General features: G+C 39.5%; 1 protein-coding gene across 2 annotated transcripts in view; it reads right to left on the bottom strand.

The window, feature by feature from the left end:
- The window catches only part of LOC148050743 (uncharacterized), a 302,993-nt gene that overhangs the window by 154,295 nt on the left and 122,129 nt on the right, over nucleotides 1–26,569 (bottom strand). For both annotated transcript variants that reach the window (XR_015700443.1, XM_087739255.1), the window contains one exon: nucleotides 2,534–2,595. Coding sequence is in view for 1 of the 2 variants with exons in the window: in XM_087739255.1 (XP_087595381.1) it covers nucleotides 2,534–2,595 (62 nt within the window). In the remaining variant the exon portion in view is untranslated. The remainder of the gene's footprint in view (nucleotides 1–2,533; nucleotides 2,596–26,569) is intronic.

Below are 26,569 nucleotides of genomic sequence, written 5' to 3' on the forward strand. Positions count from 1 at the left end.
GTGCACGTCCGTTACATGATAGGCGATACCCTTGTCAGACAGTCAAACACCCAGACGCGACCTGTCGCGTGATTCGCACGCGAACTCCCACGTACTGAGACAGGAAAAGGTGGAGATATTTGCTGCAAAATTTAGATCTGAGAACTTTATTCTAGATTAAAATATGCATCAGGCAACTGAAGATAGATACTAGAGATAACTCATCCAGAAAAAGTATTAAATAATAATGAGATAACTTATCCAGAAAGAGTATTAAATAATAACGAAATTAAGTGATACGGTTAAAGAAAATGAAATATATGAAGTATGGAAATGCACATTTCCCATATATAAACTTAGCACGACTTTCCACTGATACAAAGCTATGTGTTTTTTATTTCAGCAGCTTTATCTGGGCAATTCTTGACTAATCTGATATCAGCGGGGTTTTTTCCTTATTATATTTCTTTTAACATCAGTAATGCTGGACAGAACTGAAATAAAGATGACTCACATACAGCTCTAGCCCTACCCACTGTGCCTTTACAGGCAGGTCCTCGCCTCCATGCCTGGTTCTTGCAGACTCAGGGATTTGATTTACAAGTAACTTTGCCCAGGACCCAGGAAATTCTCCCTCCTGTCGCTTTGAAGGCGCTGCTGAATGCTGCGTGCTCCCCTCTGCCTCCTTACAGCCTTCATGTGAGCTGCAGGCTTGCAGTTCTACAATGGTCATCTTTGCTGTCCCCTCCTATAGACTCTGGTATCTCCTGCTCCTTGGGCCTGTAGCTCACAAGGGAAAGCGTTGCCCCCCATCCCTCCTGCGGGACTCACCTCACCCCATCCTCTGAAGGCATATCACAAAATTACAAAGAGAAGCAAAACTTTCAACACTCACTGTCACCTTCATACTTCAATTCATTCAACAGAAAAAGTGATCTACTAGAGAAAAAAAAAATCTACTAAATGTTTTAAATTCATATTTTTTCAACATGTTTAGATTTTCCACCTTAAGAAAATTTTCATTTTTTAAAACAGTATGGCTACATTTAATTCTGAAAAAGCATTAAATATCCAAGCTGATATATAACTTTTGTTACAATCATGAAATGAAAAATAACTTACTTGCTCTGCTCTATTCCAAACCATAACACCAATTGATTGAGGTATGGGAAAAGAAGGAAATTGTAAAAAAAAAAAAAAAAAAAAAACAACAAAAAATACACAAGTACTATTTTTTCCTTCAATATGCAATTCTAAACCAAAGTCACACGCTTCCCCATTGGAAAGCCATTTCCCCCCCAAGCATTTCACTGAAAGTTTGGCATTAAAAAGAAATTAAAACCAATAGAGCTTATGGGGGCAGGTGATGACCTGTGTTCAACGAGTCTTAGTTTTTGAAAAATGAAAGTGTTTCAGAAAGAGCAAATAGCAGCGCTTTATCTTCATTTAACTGCTAACAGGACAGCGTCCAAGCCTGATGGGAGGTTGAGGAAACTGAGGCCTGGATTCACTGGTTCAAACTGTGCTCATCACAGGCCTTTGTGGAAAGAGCCGGTTTTACGACCCCTGTTTGCAGTTCCCATTTCTGGCAATGGCAGAGAGCAGTTCAGTTCCTTCCCTCCCTGGTACCCCACAGTTCAGAGGAACCTCGTGATGACCCCTCGTCCGTGCTCCTAACACAAAAACCACCAAGTGCAACTCAAGCGTTGCTGTTTATTTCAGTGGGTGCTTGAACATCTCTCACATCTGTAGCAGCAAAATATCAGAAGGAAGACCACAATCTTTTCCTCTGGTTAATTTTCTATATGAAATAATGCAAAGGGGTTGAATATAATGCCACTGCCACCAACTTTATGTTGCCTGTTAATTCACCTCTCAAATTTCAGAAAATCACTCTCCAGCCCCAAGCATTGCGTAGGGTTACAGAAGGTCTAAGCATCTGCTTATCATCTTCCATGTCCCTTCAAGTAAAATACATCTGCAATTGGATTTGCCTTTTTATTTAATGGTAGGTTGTTTGGACACTATAGGCATTCTATATAATTTATAAATATAAAGCCAAAAAGCCCACAAAAATAGCATCTGCTCGTGTGTACTGAGACAATGTTCCATGCATTTCCACTCCAGAGCAGAAAAGAACTGATTTTTGAAAACCTTATTCATGCTGATGAGTGGTCACTGAGACTTTAGGCCAATGCAGACGTATTTGCAAAACATATTTACAAAAGGAAATGCTTTTGGTTATCACTGCTCTGAAGTTCTTGTAAGAAACGTTTGTGGACAGATATTCTCCAGTGTCAATATGTTATCAGCTTTTGCTCAAGGACAGTGCTGAAAAAAAATGACATGTAGAGACTTTTTTTTCTTTTTTTTTGTAAACAACCACACACGGAGTAGCTTAACCATCTGTTCCTCCCCTAGGTGGATATGGAGCCACGTTTCCAATAAAAAACTAAGAAAACATTAGTACCACTTTTCTGGGTTTGTAATTGCAGGTAATATTGCAATAAATTGACCTGGAGCATGAATATTTTTCTTAAAAACCCAAACTCACTTTGTGTTGCCTGTGCTGGCTCATCCAGTTGACTTGGCATATTCTCCATAGCAGCTGTGTACCTTTTTAAAAAGAAACAAACCAAAAATTAATGGACAGTCTTCTAGCCAATGACTGGTTATATACACTTCCTCCTAGCAACGACAACTTGTACTTGCTTTGTGTCTTTCACAGAAGGATCTCAAAGCAACAGATTACAATTACACCTCATCCTTCCTAAGAATCAGAGAAATTGGAGCAGCAGATGCTGAGCAACCTTGAGAAAAAAAAAAAAAATCTCTTTGCACATTACTTACAGAAAGCAAGGATAAAACCAGAAGGTTTGACCCTCTCTTTCCTTTTCTGACACTGTAGCTACAGATCCTTCTGATGAAGGAAGAAGGAATGTTCACATTTCTCACAAATTTAGGATTTCTTCAGATACTATAGTGTTAGTTGGGAAAAATCTTATTTCTTAACCCTTACATTATGGATAATTAATTCTTTTCCTCCTCCCTAATTTTCCATCAGCACCACCCATTTAGTAACAGATAATTCTGTGTCTTTTTTCTTTTGACTACCATTGCTGCAATGCTGAAGAGAATGAGTGAGGGGAGGAGTAAAGTAGAAAGAGTCAGGAATGAAAAGGGAGGGTTTGTATGGGGGGAGAAAGAGATGAAGAACAAACAGAGGTCAAAGCAAAGAAGAAAGAAAACAGGAGAAAAAGAAAAGAACAAGAAAGCAAGAGAATCAGAGAAGAGGCTTACATACTTCTAGGAGGCTTGGAAACGTTCTGGAGAGGCAACTCGTACATCCCTTAATCTTTCTGTTTATACATCACACCACCTAACCTTCACACCACCTATCTCCAGCAGGCTGAAGGAGCTCTAGGATGGGAGTAGTTTGCCCCAGAAACTTTTATTTATATCCCTATGTCTAGACAGGGCAAAAAAACCCACTGTACAGGATCTAGCACAGCTGAGCTGCAGTCACAATTTCAGATCTCTGGATACAGTAAAGTACAAACAAATAATATTTATGTTCCCATATAATTACAAGCATCCAATGAAAATATGAGCACAGCAGTACAGCGCAGCTCTACTGCAGGAGGAGTCCGAGCTCTCTGGGTGAAAGAGGACCAGCGGCCTTTGTAAGAGAGCAGTGTCCAACAGCTCTGCTCATATTCAACTCCTCTGCGGAGTCCTGCAGTCCCAGATACAGCCTGGACCGCTCTTCTCTGGTAAAAGTTACTAGAGGCACTCTGCAAAGATCACAATATTTTTTTAGATCAAACGAGATAAAGGCCCAAGCCTCCTCATGCCCAAGGAAAAAAAATTGTCTTGCTGACATAAACTACTAAGAAATTAGAGGGGAAAAAAGGGATGGATTTGTGCTCAGACAAGAAACGAGGGCTAAAACATTTCTTTTCTGTTCTTGGGTTTGTCACTCCCTGACTGAAGCATTAAGGAAAATATTACAAGAGTGTCATGCAATTTTCAGCCTTATTTATGCAAATTGACAAAAATGCCATCCAGTCAACAGCTCCACATCAGTTTATTCTAATTAAAAATCTAATCTTTAGTGCCTGATTTGACGGCTGTTGGCCATCTTGTGAAGTTGAACACCTCTGAAAATCAGGCGCTAAATATCTTATATCAGGCTCGCAAGATCAATGAACATTAAAAAACCCCCTTTGTTATTCAGCTCTGATAAAGTGGAGATAACACTAGATGGCATGAATCAAGGATTGTATGTTCGTGAAATAACATGCAGTACTGATGCCTTCATTCCTGACAGCTTGGGCTACGTGCGTCTTTGCTCTGATCCAGCACAGACATTCTTCTGCTAGCTTTATCCTTTAGAGATTTGCCTGAAAAAAATCCCTGTGGACAGAGAGTATTTCTATAACACTGGGTTGATCATTCTCTTCTGGTCTTAAAGTAGCATATATAAATAGCGGGTTTGGAAATCTTCCTCAAAGAAGAGTTGTACATGTTTTGTACATGCTCTGCGCCAGTCTCATTGACCCATTTGTAAAGGATTGCCATATATTTTGAAGGTTATTTAGGATGGAACGTGGCATGTCCAAAATCAAAGTCCTAAGCCTCTGAAGAACAGTGCCAGGCTCCCAGGTGGAGATGTTCATGGGTCACACCTTCCATGGATCAGCATGGAAGCAGCGTGGAACTCATCCTGACCAGTAACCCCTGTATGCATACAATTCTGTTTTAAAAAGGAAATTTAAAAGCCCTCACGTTTTAGATGGACCACTGGTTCTGTTCAAAGTTCAGAACTTAATGTTTTGGGGTAATGTATAGGTCCAGCAGATCCATATACATATAGATTAAAATGTTTATGTAACTAAGGAGGAGAGATGACCCTACCATACTTCTCTCCAGTTTTCCAGAATGCTCTGTCCAGCTTCACAATTCCAGACTCCAGTTTTGACTTAACAAAAAGCTCCTTTATAGCGGTCAAGCTTTGTGTTGTTCAATGTAGGGTATTTCTTGTCAGCAAAAACCAGTCTATCCTTGAGCTACCAAGGAAATTTATGTCACGTAGCATGATCCCAGGCCATTTTTCTTGTGACCCCTGAACAGTCCAACCTTTTGTTTCAATATCTTTGATCAAATAGCTGTTTTCTCTGCTCACTCTTTCCAGCTGCTAGGAACCAGCAGCAAGAAGACAATCTCCTCACCCTCCGTGGCCAGGAGGAATAAAAACAGGTTTAAAAATCCTGGTCAGCCTGCCTTGCTTCAGCACATGAGATACCATTAGCTGGACAACTCCCTATCCGCAAAACTCCGCAAACACATAATTAAGTCTTCGCATATCAGATGTAAGCTTCTAATGTCTTGTTCAGAGTATACTGTAAACCGAATAACAAAACCACAAAATAAATGTAATGAAACTAAAAGAATACCTAACAATTTTTTTTTGTTTCCAAAACTCTTCTGAGTCCGAATCCATGCTTCAACAATCAAAAGACTCACTTTTAAAACCAAGTCAACAAATAGCTTTCTTTTACTGTTTCAGAAACAGTTATCTGTTAAAAAAAATAAACAAAACAAAAACACCCCCAAAAAACCCCAAAACAAACCACAGCACTTAAAAAATAAAAGTCATACTTGTAGGTTTTTTTTTCCTTAGAAAAGGGGAATTAAACTATTAAAGGACACCTTGTTAAGTAATTATATAGCAACATCACTGTGCAATTAAATAGCCATCAGTCCCTGCAGCTGAGAAATTTCAGGTAATTATTCAAAGATAATTTAATAGGAGAATTACTGTATTCAAGAAAGCATTAGCTAGTAATCTACCTCAATTAAAGCAGCCAATTAATTTCAGCACCTTGATAATAGTTGCCTTTTGCCAAACTATCCTCCCCTACATAAATCCTAAATTTCAGAATAATAATACAAAAAGTGAATTTGGTGCATTTCAGCTTCCATAAACAACAATCCACTCCCAGAGAATTAGGATGCTTTTATTGTACCTTATGTTATCAGTATGTATTACTTTTACTGTTTTAGTGTTCAACTTCAGTTTTACCGTGGCTGCGTATGCACCCATCTGTCGGTAAGGCGATTTAGAATAACGAGGGGTATGGAGGAAGTCTGTATAAAAGGAAGAGATAGTTGTCTGGTCATACCAAAAGAGAACACAAAAAGCCACGTAATAACCGAAAACGTGTCCCACTGTGACGATGCGCCTTCAGGGAATTATGGGACACTCGCAGTGTATTGCTTGGTCTGCTACCGTGCGTCCACTGGAGACAGAAGTCATTAATCACACACAGTTGCGAACGGCGTTCATTGTAACAGATTTTGTGCAGAAACAAAAAACTGCACATGCCACACAGCAGTTAGTTACACAGCAAAATGTTCTCTCAAGGTCAGTACACACTGGAAGTTCTTTGCTACAATGGTGAATGAATATCAACACCTTTTCCATCTTGCAACCTCATACTTGTGAGTCTGGGCTCCTTGAACTGGGATATCAACAAAAACAGACACGGAGGACACGTGGATAACTTTCAGAAAGACACAAAGGGCAGTTTGGCATCCAGCACTTATACAGGTTCAGTGGCTGCTGAGGTCCTAGATTCCTCACACCACTTTAAATATCAAAATATGTAACAATCAAGAAATAGATCCTTTTTAAAAAATATCCTGTCATGCAGATGGTCCCTGATTTAATTACCACTTTCTGCCTCAACCAGAGCTATACTATGTTTTCTTTCATTTCCTATTTAATTTTTCTTTAAATAGAGAACAAATGATTCTTGTAAATAAAAGAACATCTATGTGATTCAGATTTTCATATATTCCTTGTATATGCTGGGGGTTCTCTTCCTTCCCCCTTAAACCACAGCAGTGTGTTGATGGTAGACTGAATAAGTGTCCTTTTATCTAAGCCTTGAAAATATGTATAAAAACAAACACAAAACTCAATCTTGGCAAGACTGAATCGTGATTCATTTAAGAAAAATACAGAACTGTATAGATGTTCAGTGAATTTATCCCCTCTCCTTCACAGGGGGGGAAAAAAACCCATAGATGTAGAAAACTCCAAACTCCAGATCTGGAATAATCCCAATATCTCTGAGCTATTGATCACTAACAGAAATCTGTGATAAACACACACAGTAGGGCTTTTGTTGAGATCAGTCCGCATCGTGATTTGAGCTATTATGTGTTAAATAGCTGAAAAGTCATATAAAATCTTTTAGAGTGGGGCCCCTGCCCCGAGCCCCTGTTTTGTTTCAGGTTTCCGATGTTTCCCTTACTGACTCATCAGCGGTGAGTACATTTCCATTTAATTCAAGAGTACTCGGCATTACCTGATCCATTAGCACCGTCCCAGAATTTAGAGAGGTATTCAAGATTTCCTTGCCCATTGTGCAATTACTTTTAGCCCATCATAAATCCCAATATTCTTCTATGAAATAATCATTACAAAAAAAGTTAACTGAGCTGCTTCAAATGGTACCAAAATTTCTTCAAACTCGTGACAGATTTGAATGTGTTTAATATATCCCTAAACTTTTACTTGTAATAATCAGATTTCAGCTTTTTGTTATCTCTGAGTATCCTTTTTGTTTAAGGCAATAGAGAAAGAAAAAAACCCACCCAAACCACAAACAGATCCATTATATATCTCTGTCTCAAAATCTGTGTATCACTCTCCACACCAATATTCAACAAGCTACTTAAGCACATATCTGTCTTAAATCACATTGATTAAAGTGGGATTAATCATATATCTAAAGCCAGACTCATCCTTAAGTATCTTGCCTTATAAGAAAATGAAGATAGGTATTTCACTGACCAGTGGTTTTCTCACCTCCTCATCTAGTGACGGATAGAAGAGCACGTATTAGACAGCATTGGTGCAGGCTCTTAAGCCTTTGCAGGTGGTTGTGATCCCTGTGATGGAAAAATCTAATTTTTCTTCACTGTTGTGAAGAGGGATGAGAAAGAATATAGCACCACAGAGATTAGGCAAGAGCCCTAAAAGGCTCCCAAGGCAGTCTGTAGTAGCGATGAGCTGAACAGCAGGTATCTGGGGACTCCTGCTCCCCTTCTTCTCTTTCTCATACAACGTACAATGATATTTCATACCAAGCTGAACAAATAAAGGCAAAAACTACTATATATTGATAAGATTAGAATCAGAACTTAGGGGAAGCTGCATTGTAAATTATACAACCAGAATAAGTAATTGACAATATTTACCATTGAGAACTACAATTCTCTTGGCATCCAGAGTCAAATTATATGTGTATTAATCCCCCAATCACAAATTTACTCTCTGAACAATATAATCCAAGTGATTAGAGAAAGTAGAGATTCATCCAAAATAACCACAAGATACCTAAAGGGTTTAATTTGCTCCATCACAGTGCCACTTGCTGTTCTAATTATCATTTCATCTGGAGTTACCTGTAATTTTCTGTTAGTGCCAAAAAAATTGTACATTTTGTTTTCTTAACATCTAGTAGGAGTCTACTATTAATCAGTCATTTTTCAACATTTAGAAAATTGTTCTACGGATTTAGTACACGTTTTATTAACGGACCATCCATAGCAGCATTATCTGCATAAAACAGTCAGTAACTGATTAATAAAGTATTAAGTAGTTTTAGTCTTAATAGGGGCCCCCGAGAAGCTTCATCATCATCAGTCAACAGGCCAAATTCACAGACCCAATTAAGCACTCTGATAAATTGGGATCACTGAGATTCTTCTTTAGGACTGTATATTATTTTACTACCTGTTTTGCATGAGGGAAGAGAGAAAGATCAGCTGAACCATAAGTACACTGAGGTTTACGACTGTTTGTGTTAAGCAAACTTGGTTTAGCTAGGATTCAACACCTGTTTTCTGCAACTACTTTTAGAAGGCAAGGAAAATGACATGCTCACCTTAGCTTGACAGAAAGCAAAGGTGAGAATTTTAATCAAATTAAGAACAGTAATACCAACCATCACTCTGGTTTTCAAGTAGAAAACAACCCAGAGCCACAAGCTCAAAGGCTGAGACGCATCCCCTAAAACGTCCCACCTTTACCCGAAAACCTCAGCAGGACACCTTCTCCTTCCTCCAAGGTGGCAGCTGGAGAGACAAGAGGAGGGGGCCGCAGGTGGTTCGCAACAGGACAGCGCAAGCCCTCATCACGCAGCAGCACGTCCCGGGTCCCTCTGCACAAGCAGCGCTTTCAGCAGCAAGGACCTCGCACAGGACCCTTTCTAAGCCACCATCATTCACTCACATACAAACCACCAAGGTAATTTACCATTTCACACCACCAGTAAGCAAGTCCCTGTACGCTGGATTTGTGTTACAGTCAAGATTCAGGGCTTGGCACAAGGGAGCTGACTAAGACCAACCACGGGACAAAGAGCCCAGCAGACAAAGGACTAACCTCCGCGATGCGACAGAAGGAAGAAGGAAGGGCTTAAACCCCTGGCGGCTCTGTAGGAGGAAAAGACCAGCATCGGGGCTGATCCACGTCCTCTGTTGCGAGTCAGATAAAAGGTTCGTTGAACTTTGTATCCTCTCTGAGGGTAACCAGAAGGCTTAGGTGCCCTGCACAAAACCAGGACAGACCTGCAGTGGTGTCCCCCCAAAACCTTTCAGCAATTCTCCCACTTGAGATCTCCCCGCTCTCTAACAGCAAGGAGTATTCCCCACATCAATGTCTAGGAATATGGGGGGAAGGGGGGGGCAGAGAGCACAAAGAAAACATCAACATAGCAAAAAGCAATTGTTCTGTGAGGACAACGTAAGGGGCAGCGTGCAAGCACAGCAAACTGAAAATTACTCGCAGACATTATTCACAGAATTGCTTCAATAGATTTAAGAAACTCATAGGCTGCTTGCAATTAAAAGTGCATACAAAAAAGTGATATTTAGTGAATAAATTAGCTACTATAAACACTATCATCTTTACTGAACAAGTTTAAATTAGCTCTCAAATACTTTCCAAACTGTAATTTGAAGAGATAAATATGTTTATGATTAGATAACAGCCTTCTCTAATATCTAAATGAGGAAAAAAAACATGACCAAAAAAATAATAGTCCATACAGACAGGTATTGTCTTAAACTATGTCTCCATGGCAGCAGTCATACACGTGATCATGAACCCTTTTGCCCCGAGTGCCTTGTATCCCCCGCTTTAGGGAAAAAAAAAAAACCCTAAACTGCTTTTTCAGAAAATGAAGTTATTACAAGAGATTCAAAGGTGAGGAGAGAAGAACTATTTTAGGTGAAATGTGGTTAGTTACAGAGACTTTAACAATTGCAAGTAGGGAAAAGAAGTTCAGCTTCAAGTTCTCAGCGAAGCAGGGCGATGCGAGCAGCCCTCCACCGCTAAGGCTGCGGCTGGGAGATGGCTCCCTGCTAACTCCACAGAAGACAGGGCCACCGAATTCACTTCCAAAACCTAAACTCTACAGAGGGCAAGTATACATTTTTAAAGCTCTTACCTGAATACTGATTAATCTCAGAACGATGGAGGGATTTTATTGCAACAGCAGTCGTCAATCTAAGCACAACTGAACGCAAACCAAACATCTCTGCCTCCCTACTGTCAGTCAGGCACACTAAAATGAATTAGCATAAACACTCCCATTATAGGAAATATTTTTTTTTTATATCTATGTTGTTATTGTTATTGTCACTATGAAAAGTTAGTCATACAAGAAAATCAAATCTGCTACATTCAGTAACCACAGAATTATAAAATGCGTAAAATTCAACTTCAAACAATAACTCTAGAGAAAATAATTTTCTCTTGTGATTAGTTGACAGTCATCTTAATCTATTATCAAATAAATATCTTATGGTGAAACAGAAAGGGGACATCATCCATTTTATAAGCTACTGTCTCTGTGGATCTTAGAATACTCTTTTTAAGAAACACTGAACAGAAATGAACAACAGAAAATGCTTTGCCAACTTATCAAAACCACTTACATTAAAAAAGCCCTATAAAATCTAATCCTGACATCAGTAGGTTACAACTTTGTATGTCCCCGGGGCATTAAAATAATACTCTTTAGAACAGCAGGTGGACTATTTTAGTCTTCAGCTTTCTACTTCTAACAAGGCTTTTTAAATTTTTTTTTCCCTAGGAATTAAGGATGCTAATCACAATCTCCAAATGTGCATTGCTGGGCTGTAAAAATACTAGACCACAAACTGACATGGCAGCAATGTATTATGCTGCTATGAAGGAGTCCTAAATAGGTAGAAACCTCGAGATTCCAGGCTTGCCATCACAAAGGTCAACATAATTGGCCACATACAGCAAAACCAACCCCCATGTCTTCCCCTAGCCAAGCCGACTGCCAAGGAAACCCTGTCTTCCTACTGGGATAAATGAAGTCTAAAGTGGGAGGAGCAGGAGGTCTGGAAATTTTAAGTGTGAAAATGTAAGGAACCCTAAAGATGCCATCAAAATTTATCCTTAAAGATATCTTGTGATGAGTTAATAACATTTGGTCTTAAATATTTTTTTAAGTATGAATTATTCTAAATGTTTGATGATATTTTTCAGTATCAGTGCCTAAATTTTAATGCATTAGTGAGTAAAACAATAATATTACTATGTTCATTTTCCTCTTTAAATATATACTTTCCATATTAATAATACAGAGATCAAATGTATTTAAATAATCCTTATCCACTTATCAGACATCAGCTACGTGTGTGGATTCCATGTAGCTTATGTTGGGTGCTGCAGATGCGGTGGCTAACTTCTTCCACGCAGAAGAAACTCTTACCACACCAGGATCTCAGCCTAAAATTAGCCCTATTAAATTTAAGATTCTGTGACATCCCACCCTTACTCAGGGTCTTCACAGGAGAAATCAGCTTTATTTTGATAAGGAGATATTTGTGGCAACGACATAATATTGTCACCTGTAATTCCAAGAAAATGGACCACGTGATTCAACAAATCCCTTACAATTCTGTACTGCGCAAGTTCTTAATTATTCTTTCCAGTGTAGCTAGCTACACAGATTCGTAAAAAAAGGTTTTAAACCCCTCATCATTTCTAGATTAAAAAAAAAAAAAGTCAAGCTAAAACATCTGAGGAGCAAAAAGAAAAACGTACTATAAAATGCCTTTCCTGTCAGATCAATTTCAGCAAAATCAAAATTTCACAGAATACACTTTCTAGTGCATTCCAGGGAAAACGTCAAAAAAAAAAAAAAAAAAAAAAAAGGCAGCAAGAGGGAGAGGAAGTAAAATTCTGAAAACTAAGAGAGGAGAAAAAAAAATGAATGAGACTAAAAGGGACCTAAATTTTTCTGAGCAGTTTCATCAGGTGGCTAAAAACTTGTCCAAATGAAAAATATGTATTTAGATTACAGTAACCTTAAAAACAAACAAACAAACCAACCAAAAAACCCCACAAACCCAAACAAACAAAAAATCCCCTATAAATAGTTTGTCTGCAAAACTAAAACTTACAAGCCAAATAACACTATTTTACTAAAGTAGCAGCTTAAATTCCAGAAACCACAATAAGCACCAAAGTCACTCAAGCGTACGGTGACAGGTTTACGCACAGGTAGTATGTACTAATAGGCAAAGAGCAGATCATGCCACGCCGCCTTAAATTGTCTTAGAAGCGATCACTGAATCTATTTCTGATGAAACCATGTATATGTTCTATCAAAATATTGAGAAAATTATTGGAGAATGATGACATAGTTCTTAAACTTCTACAAAGAAATCTTTACAAAGATTTCTATTTTTACAGTGTTGGCAGTACTACTGTTGTGCATTAATTGTAAGCATGGTGTAGCTAAAAGCATAGCTGTAATATCAACTTTGTGGTGAACTACTTCAATGGAGGTAACGAAGTAAGGAAAGCGCCTAAACTTCTGTGGAAGAGACGTTTGATGATACACTTCTGTGTTAAAATGAATTCTTTAAAAATGGATTGGACAATTGGACTGTTTGCTAGAGCAAAATGAATCAGAACATTATTAAAGGGTATATACATGCATATATATATACACACACACACACACATTTTCTCTATCTACATTTGTATGTGCCCATCCTAATACAACAGTACATCTTTTCCACAAAAATACAATAATCAGCCTTCTGAGAACCACTCTGTCCGCTAACCAAGTCCAGTGCTGCATGACTATGTTGTACAACATCCCCAGCCAGCTATTTGTGTTACTGAATGAAACAAAAACTTATATTAACAGCGTATATGTTAAGTGACAGCTCATTGACTAACACACAACTGCACTAATAAAGAGATTAATTTTTAATAATAAATTAATATGCTTGCGGTAATTTCAGTTCTCACTTGTTTGGTACCCTAAGCACTGCACGCATACTGGAAGACTGATGGGATCAGACATGCTATGACCGAGCAGGTCATCTCTAGCCCTTCAAGAATCCTTTCTGCAGAGCTCCCAAGCAGCATGCTTCGCTGCAGCTCTGGGACGAGATGCGCTCAGGCACAAACTACCTCAGGCCGCGAAGGAGCGGTCTCTGACGAGGCTGGATAGGGACCAAAGCGCACACAACTCCGCACCGCAAATGCGATGGCTCGGCTTGGCCATGCATGCCTGGACTAAATAATAATGGGACTGCTGAGGCTTTTCAGAGCGCTATGGCCTCAACACACCGATGCACTCCAGCATACGCCCGGCTTTAATAAGTGAGAAAGCAGCCCTATTGAATTCAATACGGCTCTTTCCATGTTTTAAAGTGTATACTTAACTTGCACTATCAGGACTTTTTCATCAAATACAGTTTAAAGATTAAAAACAATCGTTTATCTTTACTTTCCATTCCTCAAAGGGCCAAATCCTGTGACAGTGATTACATCCTTCATGTCTATAAATTTCAGTATGAGACAGATATTTGCAGTGCTTTACTGAGGGCAGCCCACAAAATAACTTAGATTTTCTTCAGACAGACTTGCAGAAACACGGTACCAAACTACCACTACTCTTTACAATATAATACACACCTATATGTGATATACTACAATATACTATATAAAACATGGCGAAAATACCCAACATACAAGCCAATAGGAAAGTCAATTGCTGGGCTGTACTTAACATATTTCTTTCTCACTGGACTTTACACTTGTTTCACCACCAGTTAATTGAAGGTAAGCATTTAGGGTATAATGAGTTTGTGTTCTCTTGCTGTCGCAGTTTAACCCCAGCCGGCAACTAAGCACCACCCAGCCTCGCACTCACTCCCCGCTCCCCAGCGGGATGGGGGAGAGAATCAGAAGGGTAAAAGTGAGAAAACTTGTGGGTTGAGATGAGATAGAAACAGTTTAACAATTAAAAAAGAGAAAATAATAATAATAATAATAATAATAATAATAATAAATTGTAAGGAAAAGGGGGGGAGCAAAGAGAGAGAAAAATAAAACCCAAAAAAGACAAACGATGCAAATGAAAACAATTTCTCGCCACCGACTGATGCCCAGCCAACCCCCAAACGGCGACCTCCCTGCCAACCTCCCCTCTAGTTTTATTGCCGAGCGCGACGCCATACGGCATGGAACATGCCTTTGGTCACTGGGGGCAGCTGTCCCAGCCGTGTCCCCTCCTGGTGTTATCAACGCTGTTGTCAGCACAAATCCAAAACATAGCCCCATAGTAGCTACTATGAAGAAAATTAACTCTATCCCAGCCAAAACCAGCACACTTGCCTCATGCAGTCTCCAAGTTAGAAATCACACAAGTTTCAAGTGAAAAACATTTAGGATGAAAGGTTCGCTAATCCTTGATAACTACTGTCTTGGTATCGGCTGGAATAGAGTTAATTTCCTTCCCAGTAGCTGGCACAGTGCTGTGTTTTGGATTTAGGATGGGAATAATGTCGGTAACACCCTGATGTTTCAGTTGTTGCTCAGCAGTGCTTACACCGGTCAAGGGCTTTCCAGCTCCCCATGCCCTGCCCGGTGCACAAGGAGCTGGGAGGGGGCACAGCCGGGGGGGCTGACCCAGACCGGCCCAAGGGCTATTCCATACCCTATGGCATCGTGCCCAGTATAGGAACTGGGGGGAGCTGGCCGGGGGGCAGCAATCGCTGCTCATGGACGGGCTGGGCATCGGTTGGCAGGTGGTGAGCAACTGCGTTGTGCATCACTTGTTTTGCATATTCTTTTATTAATATTATTATTGTCTTTTCCTCTGCTGTCCTATTAAACTCTCTTTATCTCAACCCACATGTTTTTTTGGTTTGGTTTTTTTTTTTTTTTTTTTTTTTTTTTGGTGTGGCCCCCGCCCCCCCCCCCCGATTCCTTCCCCCATCCCACCAGGAGGGGACGGGGAGTGAGCGAGCACTACGGGGTGCTTAGTTGCCGACGGGGCTTAAATCACGACAACTACATCTCATGATTTTCCTGTGGATTCTTCGTGAGTCTACAGAGACTAGTTAGAATGGACAAAAGAAACACGCAGTGACAAAACCCATAGCAAGCATAAGACACCTTTGAGATAACAAACTGGGACAAAAGATTAAACAAAGTCTAAGAAAGTTGTCCATCAAACACAACCTTACCATTGAAAAACCATGTGCCGTGACTTCTTTAGAACAGAGGCTGAGTATCTGTAACTTGTCCAAGAATAATGAATTTGAAGCAAAACAGTGACGACTAGTCTTGGATTTTCTTTTGAGTCGTATTAGGTCACATAAGCAGAATTTGCTTCACTAAGGCCAAAATTCTTGTGCTCTGTTATTTGTCTCAACAGCAATAAGATCCAGCTATACTATGAACTGAATATTTGAGAAACAAATTTCTTCTTAAAACTGCTATATCTGAGTAAATGAATCCTCTAACAAAGACAAAACTCATACTTGCTTTGATTGCCTGTAGGCTAACACAAAAAGAAAGTTTAATCCTACTTAACATATAGGTTCACCTCAGAGAGAAGGCTTTGGCATGTATCAGAGAGTTTTTAAAAAAAATAAAAAAAATTTACAGATGCAGTTGTACCGCAAATGTTTTGACCTTGACACCGCATAGGCCACCAGCTCCCAGGTTCATCAATACAACCCCCTGAAGTCTCACATCCCATGACTTTGAAATCAAAGACAAATGCTGATACTCCGCTTAGAATTTAGTAAAGCGGCAGTCGTGAAAATAACCATCCTGAAAGGGAAAATCCATGAATGATCTCTCCAGAAGATGAGGGGAGAAGGATCTCGTTATGCAGCTGGATATGAAGTGCTGTCAAGAGTAACTACATCTATGAATACCAGTAGCAACGCTCTAACCCAGCTCTGCCTTAGGCAGATACACGAGGAACGAGAAAACATCCCAAGGAGCTTATTTTCTCGCACAGCACATTCAGACACAGGCAGAGAAAGATCTCTGATAAATTAAGTCTTGTATTAACTACGAAGAAGATTGGTCACTTGGTGTAAGAACATGGTCAGTTCCCCAGCCCCGATGGTGCAACGCAGCTGCCAGCGGGGAAGCGCAGCGAGATGCAAGGTACCTTTTAAACAGGCAACGAGGGGCTTTTAGCGTGTTGCTCAAGGCTTGCTTTAACCACAGCACTCCTGTTGGCATAAAAGCCCTGGAGCAGCCATCCAGATGACAACTGCCTTTCTGCACACCTTTGGAGAGTTATCCGTTTCCAAAAACCTCGCCTATGTCAAATAGGTTGAAGGAAACTCATGGCATAGAAAGCCTACGAAAACTAGGGAGGGAGAGGAAACAAGGAAATCAACGGAATAAAAACAAGATCCCCACACATCTTATATGCTGAAGAAATTATGTCTTTTCTAAATTACGTGCAGACTTGTTTCCATTTTTGTATTCTTTACTGGTGTTTTTTTGGAAGCTACAGAAAATGAACCTAAGAGACAAAAAAGTACTTCGCCCTGCAGGAATACAAAAATTGTAAAAGCACAGGCAGCACTACAGAGGAGCAGTGCCATTCACTCACAAAGAATTTTGTGCATGTAGATGGCTGATTAATTGCTGGCCTGCCTAGACGAAGCTGCAACGAGCCAGATACTGTCAGCATGCCATCTGTTACCATGGAAATGCACAATGTTCCTGTTTCTGACAAACCCTTGAATACTGGATAGATTGTGCCATATGTAAATAAGGCAAATTAGTTTTCCTATATCTTCCAGACAAGGTTAGACTAAAAGAAAATATATCTGTTTAAACATACTGTAACCTCCAAGATGTGAACTGGGTAAACCTTCCTTCTTTTTTCATAAAAATCTCATTCAGTTTGTTGTTAGAACTGAAACAGTGTGGACTAGCCTTAAGAAGCATAAAATTAATTCCCAACCAGCAATGTTTACAAAAGCAGTACTTAAAAATATGCATATTCTGTAGGCATACTACATTCACCATGATTGTTATATTTTTATTTTCAATTTTTTTTTTCCTTTCTCCCCAATTGTGGCAATGTTATTGAAAAAATATATAGAAATAAACAGGCAACTTTCTTATTTGTACAGTGAGATTTGGTGTAGTTTGAATCATTTAACCAGAATGCTGGCGTTTTTTGAGACGCTATAGATTTTAAACACAGAAAAATTTATTTACTCACTTGAATAGTGTTACATTGACAGCTGAGGCACATTAGCTTAGCTCCACTGAAGTCAGAGGAGCTGTAGTAGTTTGCATGTGCTGAAGATTTAGCATTAAGAGTTTTACAAGCTAGAGCTTCACCAGTTACTCCAAAAATTGTACTATCACATCCTGAAACATAAGAGATTTAGCACTTAAGATTTTGATCAATTTCTTGATTTTACAACTGTACATTAAACTGAAAGCAAAGAGTTTAAAACCAGCGAGATGCGTGTTCACCACACTCGCCGAGATCACAGCACGTGGTATTTTGGGTGGCTATGAGCATTAGAACATATTGTATTACTGGGACAGATCCTCTCTGAAGGCGACCACTTTGCGAGGCACGCCTGACGCAATGTGGCTTTATACCAAGACCCACCTATTCCCAGAAGGATCAGGTTAGTATAAGTATAATCCCCTAGAGTATAAAGCTGATGGAATTAATTAATACCATAGATTCTCCCTCTTGCCAGTCAGCAGCGTAAGGTGCGCTGATAAAAAGGAGCATGTCCACAACATCCCCCCAGGATACTTAACCCCTGGGATAGACTGAAGCCCTTGTGAACCACGGAACAAGTGCAAGTTAAAGATGTTTTAAGGCAGTGGACAAGCACGCAGTAGCGCCACGGTGTGCCTTAAGGCGCTTTTCATTTTATGGACTTACGCTGTTACTCACATTTTCCGTTTTCGCTATACAGCTTTATGGGGTAACGTGACATTCTGATAGATGACACTGTCTAAATTAGGATACGAGAATGACGTAGGTCCCACAACTGTTAAGTCACTGCATTGTAAATGCAGGTTTTATGGGTTCTTAACCTGTATTCCTCATGCCCCCCACCCCCAAATTCTTTTTGCGGTTTTCAGCATGGACATTGATGTATGGTGTAACGATAACTGAGCAAAATTAACAGGCAGCTGTATGTCAATATTTCCCTGATGTGAGAATTAATCAGTAGCTCCAGTAACAATAAGGTTATCATGTCCATGGTAAATGCATTGTGTATTTGAATATATTCTTTATACAGTCCTTTTGTTGATGTGCAGCTTTGCAATGCTATGAAATTGTGCTTCTAAAAACCAAGCAACTACCTATCAATCTCCAATATAAATTTGTTCAAAACACAATAATCAACTGTTTGAACAAGCACATGTGATTCCAGTTTCACAGAACCTTGGAATCCCTAACTGTCCAGAACTTCATCAGAGCAACATTTGTTAAAACAAAGTAGAGTCTACAAAATAGAAAAGGTTTACATAAAACATACTTTAGAACTTAACAAGCCCCATTTTCGCAGAGGAAAATTAAGATTAATCACTTTTCACAACAGCATTCGTGGGATCCTTGCCAGCTGATTCTCTGACATTGGCTTCTTCCCAGAGCAGCATGTGCTGCAGTGCCTTGGAGTTCTGCTCTTCTCCTCCTCACCCCTGGGTGTTTTGAATGAACAAACAGATAGGGGATGTGACACTCATCAACTTAAAATGTGCTGCCTACCCAAGTACAAGAATGAAATTAAGAATCTGAAGAAGGCAAGATTGATAGCGACTGGGAACATGCAGAATCCATTTTGGGGAAAAAAAATAAAAATGTAGTTAAGTAACTTTCATTCTTTCTTTGAATGGCTTCTAAGCAGTCCTACTTATAAAACAGTGTGAAAGCATTCTGTGACAGTTTCTCATCTAAGCAAGCTGACAATGGCATGCTATTTAATCAGCAAGCAGGGCACTGCTTTGCCAAATTGAGCAGCTGAACAGTGTACTATGTGCTAGCGTTTTGTGAATGTGAGAGCGGAGGTCAAAACTTTCAGAAAGTTCTGTAATAAGAACGAGCCTAGAGCACACCACGTAAGTCACCTTTGCTCTGTGGAATATGACTTGATCCTGAAATGGAAGAGAAATATTAGTTTACACTTCTCCTCTATATATAGTGCAACCAACTTCACTGTGATTTAATTATTATTTGCTAAACACATAAGAAAACTGCCTGACTTTCAAAATTCTGACCTTATTTAAGTAATTAGGTAAGATTTCGCAGTACTTGTGCCATGAAAATTTGCTTTGTTTAATGTGAATGAAGTATGTAAATCACAGCCAGAAAACTGATTTAGGTAAAATCAGTTATAAACTTGTACAATTATTTAGGATTTAGCTTTTGGGGATTCATCAAGCATAGGTTGCCAGAAATTTATCCTGACACGTTACATTTCTCCTGAATTAACAAATATTTCTCGTCGTTTCGATCAGATGAATTAAGTAAAAGGGCTGGATGAAAACCCGATATTTCTGCTGAGCCAGCAATGGACAGACAGGTTGGGAGAGTATGATCAGCATACCTCTGATCAGCCAAGTCTCACTCATCCTCCTGATGCTCAGTAGGTCCTACTCTACAGGTCCTTTCCACAGCAGCACATTTAAAACCAAATTCAGGGAAGGGATCTTGTTCCTCACCAACATCCCTAGTTGCAGGAGGCTTGGATTTCACCTCTGACTAAAGAGGTCCTAATAAGACAAGAGCATTAAATTTTCAAATAGTTCCTCAGTGAGATTAAAAAGGCCATGAAACACCAGATGCCAATTTTCTCTCTTGTGAGCATAATATTTGAGGTTCCCTCTAATAATGTCTGCTGGAATAAAGATTAATTCCTGTCAATAGAGCTCCTGGATATCCCCTGCATATAGAGCATCTAATTCACCTCCCTCACGCACTTTCTTTCTGACATTCGGTAATGAATAGCTAAAGCCAATCAACACTTTTTACATGCAGATTTTGCAGTGTAACATGCAAGTATGAAGTGTCACCTCCTTTGACAAAACTACAGTAAAACTCAAGAGGAGATAAAATGAGATAAAGTCTCTGAAATGTTTTCAGAGATTGTCCCATTGAAAGAACAAGAAAATGTTCTGGAACAGATTCAGAAACGCTGTTGATCCCACAGCACCAGTGGAAGAGGAAGGCATCTTGCATCAAAGCCCAGGGTGCTGCAATGCCCCACCAGCGTCCCCTGATGTCATCTTTATTCCAGCTGTCCGACAGCTTCCTCGAACAGCAGCCTTTGGTTTTTGCCAACATGCCCACGTCTCCCTGCTCTTCAGACCGGTAACCTGCGCCTATAGAAGAGGCTGGTATGACAGTCGGTGGCCTCGAAGGGAATCCAAGCAGCATTTGTGGGATTTAATGCGGACCGGTGCAAAATTTTAACGTGGCTTCTGCAAGGTGTGATGAAGAGTAAGAGGCATTATTTTCCTTTCAAGACATCACTTCATTTTTTGTCATGTCTTAATACTGATCCCATGCACAATGCTGGCACACTGAGATTATTTTTGTAGTCTTGCTACAGAGAGAACACAGGGGACACCAGCCAAGTTTTGTTGCCAAAAGATAAGATAAATCAATGAAGTATTTGTTTTCAAGGACTCCAGTTTTCCCCAGCTGTTTATTCCAGGATGCATTTTCTGTTCCATTTATCTTGTTTCTCAGTCATTGGTTACCCTTGTGATTCAAGGTGAGGGATTCCACTTCGGAGAGTTCAATGCATTCACTTTTTCATTATCTTCCAATTCTCTGCTAGGCATAAGTTCAGTTCATCATTTCTAATATTCCCATATTTATCTGCAAGTCTTTGTGCTCTTCCTGATGGTTTCTACAAATCCATGAATGTAATCTAGCATGTTTTTGTACCAGATCAAGATGATTAAAATAAACAATATGCACACACACACAAATATATATTCTTATTTCTGTACTGCTCTCTGGAAGGGACAGTGATGAGTACAGGGCAAACTGCTTGGATGGATCTGCTTGGCCAGAATATCTGCCCAACAGAGTTAAGACTGCTCTGTCATTCTTCGGTGTAATCAGCTAAATGCAAGGGGAAGCAGAACGAGAAACTATGAAAATGCTCCTGTCAGAAATTACACACAAGGCTATAAAGATAGGTACCTTTGACTCACCTTAGCAATGCCTTTAGTTTTGCATCTGCTGCATGATTGGATCTAAAATGTAAAAATCTAAAATCCTAAAAATACTTAAATGAAATCTAAATGCTGATCCTCAGTAAGTCATGGTTGTCATTTTAATGTTAATAGAGTGATGTCAATTCGTATCTGCTAAGGATTTAACACTTTAAGATACCGAGGACAGATATAACATCAAAAAAATCTAACACCCCCCAAATATTCTGGAAGTTATTTTCAGTGATAGATTAGCAACAACTTTAGTAGAACTTTACAAGTCAGACTCTTACATTCATTACTCTGTCTGAATTATTCCCCACTGAAGCATTGTCACACGACTGCATACGCATGCTCTCCTAAGAACATATTCCAAGTTACTTTTTATTTTGTGATCTTTTGTTAAAGTATTCAGGGTTTTTATTAAGTAAAGCATCTGACAGTACCTGTAAACACTACTATTAACCAAACAGCTGTAAATATCCATAAACGCCACAAAATGTAGTTACCGCTGTTTCTATTTATTCAGGAAATTTTCATTTTAAGCCTCAGAAATAAATGTGTTCAATCAATACTAGGGGTCCAACAGAGAGAAAAAAGCAAGAAAACTGCAAGGCACATGTTTAAATCCATCTTTGTGTCTTTCTGCCTGGAACAGTAAATAATATTACCTCTAGCAACAGACTGACATGCAACTTTGTCTCAATTTACTTTAAGTAAGAACCAAAACCATCTCCTAGAATCTAATAAAATTATTTCTAATTCATCTGAAAATGAGAAGCAGTGAAAATTGATATAATTTAAGTGAATTAAGCAGTCATCTCCTTAAAAAGCACTTTTACCTTTAGCTACCAGTGCTTTACCATTGACAGTGTTATCTATATGGTGTTCTTGATAATGGTCATAGGGAGCCCTGATACATTAAGGCATATAGCAGATGAAGTTTATTATATTCACCTGGTCAGTCAAGTAAAACAATACCGATTATGGAATAAACTTTGCATCGGGACTCCCAATTTTATCCCAGCTCTGTTACTGACCTCCAGTATGATTTTGGCAAATCACCTCCCTCTGCTCTCCCACGCTTATGTGACTGCCTACTGAGAGTATAAATTCTTTAGGGCTGGGGGCACCTCTTCTGTGTTTATACAATGGGTAGCATAATTAGGCTCCCACCACAGTTTAGACATCAGTACTTCTGTAACAAAAACAGGTAAAGACTACAAACAATTTCTGCAGGTCTTTCTGGACTTTTAACCCTCCCAGCATCCTTGTGTAGTTTGTAAGAGTAGCTGAAGTTCTGCTCTGTTTTCGATAGCTTCTTACCTCTTCCCTCCCCCCTTCCAACAGCTTCATCGTTTTGCTGGTATCAAGACTGAACACTAATACATTGGCAGGGAGATTTAAGATTGGAAGCGAACCATTTACTCAAACTGATAAGCTGCTAACCACTCAGTTTTATCGATAGCCATGAGCTCTCAGAATGACTGTTTGTTGCAAAGACCAGGGAGCACATAGACCATCTATTTAAATTCAGAACTTTAAAAAGATATACATGTTCTGCATTCATTCTTTTCTACTTCACTTTTTGGTGTATTGACATGGGATAAAACATAATAGGTAAAAACTGAAATATACAGAAAAGTTACGAGAATTAAAACCAGTTCACTTAGAAAATATGAAAACAAAAATATGCAACAGAGAAATTACAACAAGGTTCCCCAAATACTTGGGTGTGGCGTAAAAATTCTTTTTCTAAATCACAGGATTCCTTGAAGCCTTTATGCACTCCCATCACACCTGCCCACCGGTATAGCAGCATTGCCCACATCTTGTAATCCTCAACTTACACAGCAAATATGCAGGTAAAATGCCCAAATGACAAATCCTCCAGCCCACGTAGCTAAAAAGTAAGGGTAAATAATTCCAAAATCTGGGTGCTATTAACCCAAAGATACCTCTTTTACTTTTCTTAATCCCATAACATTCAGGGAAAAGAAACGTTAGTAAATCTTGCAAGTTTTTCAGTTTCTTTAAATTTGTTGTGAGCTTGATGAATCTAGCCCAGTGCCTGTGTTTCCTATTGTACGCTAACAGATAACCAAATTGTTACGAGTTTCATGCTGGAAAATTGACTATGACATCTATTAGCCAGCTATATCCTCAGCTCAGATGAATAATTGATGTGATGATCAATTATTGGATAGCAAAATCCATGGTGGTGGTTTGCTAACTGATTAGACAGCACAAAAGTTAGTTCTATTACTGCCACCTCTTATAGCCTGTAAAATGATATATAGAACACCTTAATGGAAGATTTTAATAAACTGCTTACTGTACGCAATGTTGTGCTGAACAGAGATTTTAGGTCAGTGCACAAGAAAAGGGATACCACTAATATAAGTTGTATCATATGTGGCACATTCATGCTACAAGCGTCTTATACAGAATTCAGAGACTGCCTTGGGTAAGGCTGGTTCTATTAGGAAAAGAGGTGCATAAGGAGAATTATCCTGAAGGGTCTGACCCATCTTCCTGGCAAAATGATAATCCCCAAAAGCCTGAGATCCCACTGAGGAACAGATCTCCAGCTGGGACCAAAGACCACATCCGGGCTCAATAAAACTCTCAGGGAAGCAGCGTGGAAAAAAAGCAGCACCTCTTTATGAGAGACTGAAAGAGGTGGAAATTAATTCCAAATACGTGTTTAAAAAGATATAAAGAAAATAAATTCCATTCCTCAAGTCTAGAAAACAATCCACAATAATGGAAAAAAAACAAAAACCAAAAAACAAAACAAACTTCAAGGGAGAAAAGCAACCTGTACACTCAACTGTATAATGCCTGGTTCCTACTACTGAGTGGGACTTGCCTGACCAGAAGTAAGCACGCGCAGACTGTTGCTGGAAACCATCCAACACTGAAGCCATGAAATACAAGTGGTTAAGATTCATGTGAAGAACCAAGCCAACTGTTGAAAAAGCAGATCTAAGCCAGTAACCAGGCTCCACAGCAACTGCACTCGTAAGTAGAGCAGGATCTGACAATTCCTTGGCCATACCTCAGCCAAGGCTCGATAAGCATCAGTACCGTGGCAATACGCTGCCGTAAGAGGATCCATAAGTACACTGGCGTGGGAATCAGTGAAATCAAGGCATATCTTTTGCAAACTGCTCCAAAGACAAGGAACACATCTAACAAAAATCCCAGCACCTCAGAGCAGAAAGACTAGGAGTTCTGGCTAGTGCCCACAGGAAAGAAATTAATCCTCGTACCCGAAAGATTATTCAAAATCTTCCACTTGGGCTTCATCAGTCCTAGGCCATCTGCTAACATATCATTATTGGAAATCAACTGTCATCAGTGAAATTGGTATAAGAATTATCAGGTCTAAAGACTTCTCCCAAAAGATCTTGTAACTACTTTTCCTTTACTGCAGAGCATTTTGGGAAGACCTGTCAACACTTAGCTGTGAAGCCCTTCACCTGTGAGAGGAGTGCTTAAAATGCACTCTGCATGGCTCAGACTTCACATGGATATGCCCAGAAGTCATCAGAGATCCTCTTTCCATGAGATGTCTAAGTGAACTAGAGAGGAGGAACATCTTTTCCTACAAACTTCATTAATGATTGAAACCAAATAGCTGGGAAAATCCAGAAGGCAAAATGGATGCAGTAACATTGGAAACGATATGTGGCAGCCAGCTCAAACACGCTTTCCTTCCAAGCTGAATGAAACACTAACGACTTTCTCCAAAAGAAATTGAAATAGAGGGAAAAGTTCACATCTTCTGGAAACACCTTCAAAGATACTGTCCCATGAGTGAAAGATGGAAAGATGAGGAATAAGCGCAAAGGAGCTGTTCACAAGAAAACGAACCCCAGGTTCAATCAAGTAATACAGGAAAACAGGATATACATTTGAGTCCATACGTGCACTTATGTTTCCCACAGGAACTGTCTTTGGAGCTGGGAGCCTCCCTATAGCTACTGCTAAGATAAACAACAAAACAACAACTTTGAGCACTGAAAGACATCTGTGTCCAAACACACATACAGAACCGTACATAGATTAAAAGGAATTACAAATCCTCAAAGCACGCTGTAGGTGCTGAATTAAGCCTCAAACCATATCTGGCTTAGAAAAAAGCCCACACCCAAGCACCCTTCTGCTAACCACAGGCCAACGGGGTGCTTGAAGTGTTTGTCAGATATAGCCACTTGTTTCTGAACAAGCAACTAACAATCACATGATATTTGAGTTATGGCCATCAAAGTATTAAGATGTTAATGAAGTAATATCTGATTAGAATACGGATACAATATGTGGGAGTTTTATTACAAGATGAGTTCAGCCGTGTCAGTGATCTACACCAGCTTATAGGTTCAGTCTCATAAACAACAGGTGTACAGAAACAATACGAGGAAGGTATGGATCGCCTAAATAACTATCACTCAAGAGAGCAATAGGAACGCAGGGAATGAAAGAGGCAACAATAATCCCGGAGAAAAAACCTGCGAGGTCAGGGATTCCAGTGCGTGATGAGGTAAGGTAGATTAGTATAAAGTGCTCTGCAGCTTCATCAAAGAGAAATGTGGCAGCAATTCAGTAAATATTCAACAGATAGCCCTTGAAGTATAGAAAGAACATGGTTTTCTGTTAGAATCTGTTCTTAGGACAGAAGAATAATTACACGACCCCTTTTTTCAGCCAATAAGCATCCAGGGTAAGCGCAGTTACTGCCCTAAACCAATAACCACATTGGTTATGCACATAATTCTGAGCAGAAATGATGCAAGTGTTGATGCTTTCTCAGAAATCACTCCAGATTATTAGTGCTCCAGTATGGGGGCAGCACATAAGAAAGAATACGATACCACGCCATTCGTTATTTTCAGCGTAACTAATTTGTTTGCTTTTATCACAAATTATTTCAATGGACTATAGGCACAATATTGAGACTAAAGTTCTGAGGTGCAGTGAAGAGCAGCA

The sequence above is a fragment of the Nipponia nippon genome, unplaced genomic scaffold, assembly GCF_047370975.1.
Source record: "Nipponia nippon isolate SJK-2023a ecotype South Korea unplaced genomic scaffold, ASM4737097v1 scaffold_7, whole genome shotgun sequence".
NCBI classification, from domain to species: domain Eukaryota; kingdom Metazoa; phylum Chordata; class Aves; order Pelecaniformes; family Threskiornithidae; genus Nipponia; species Nipponia nippon.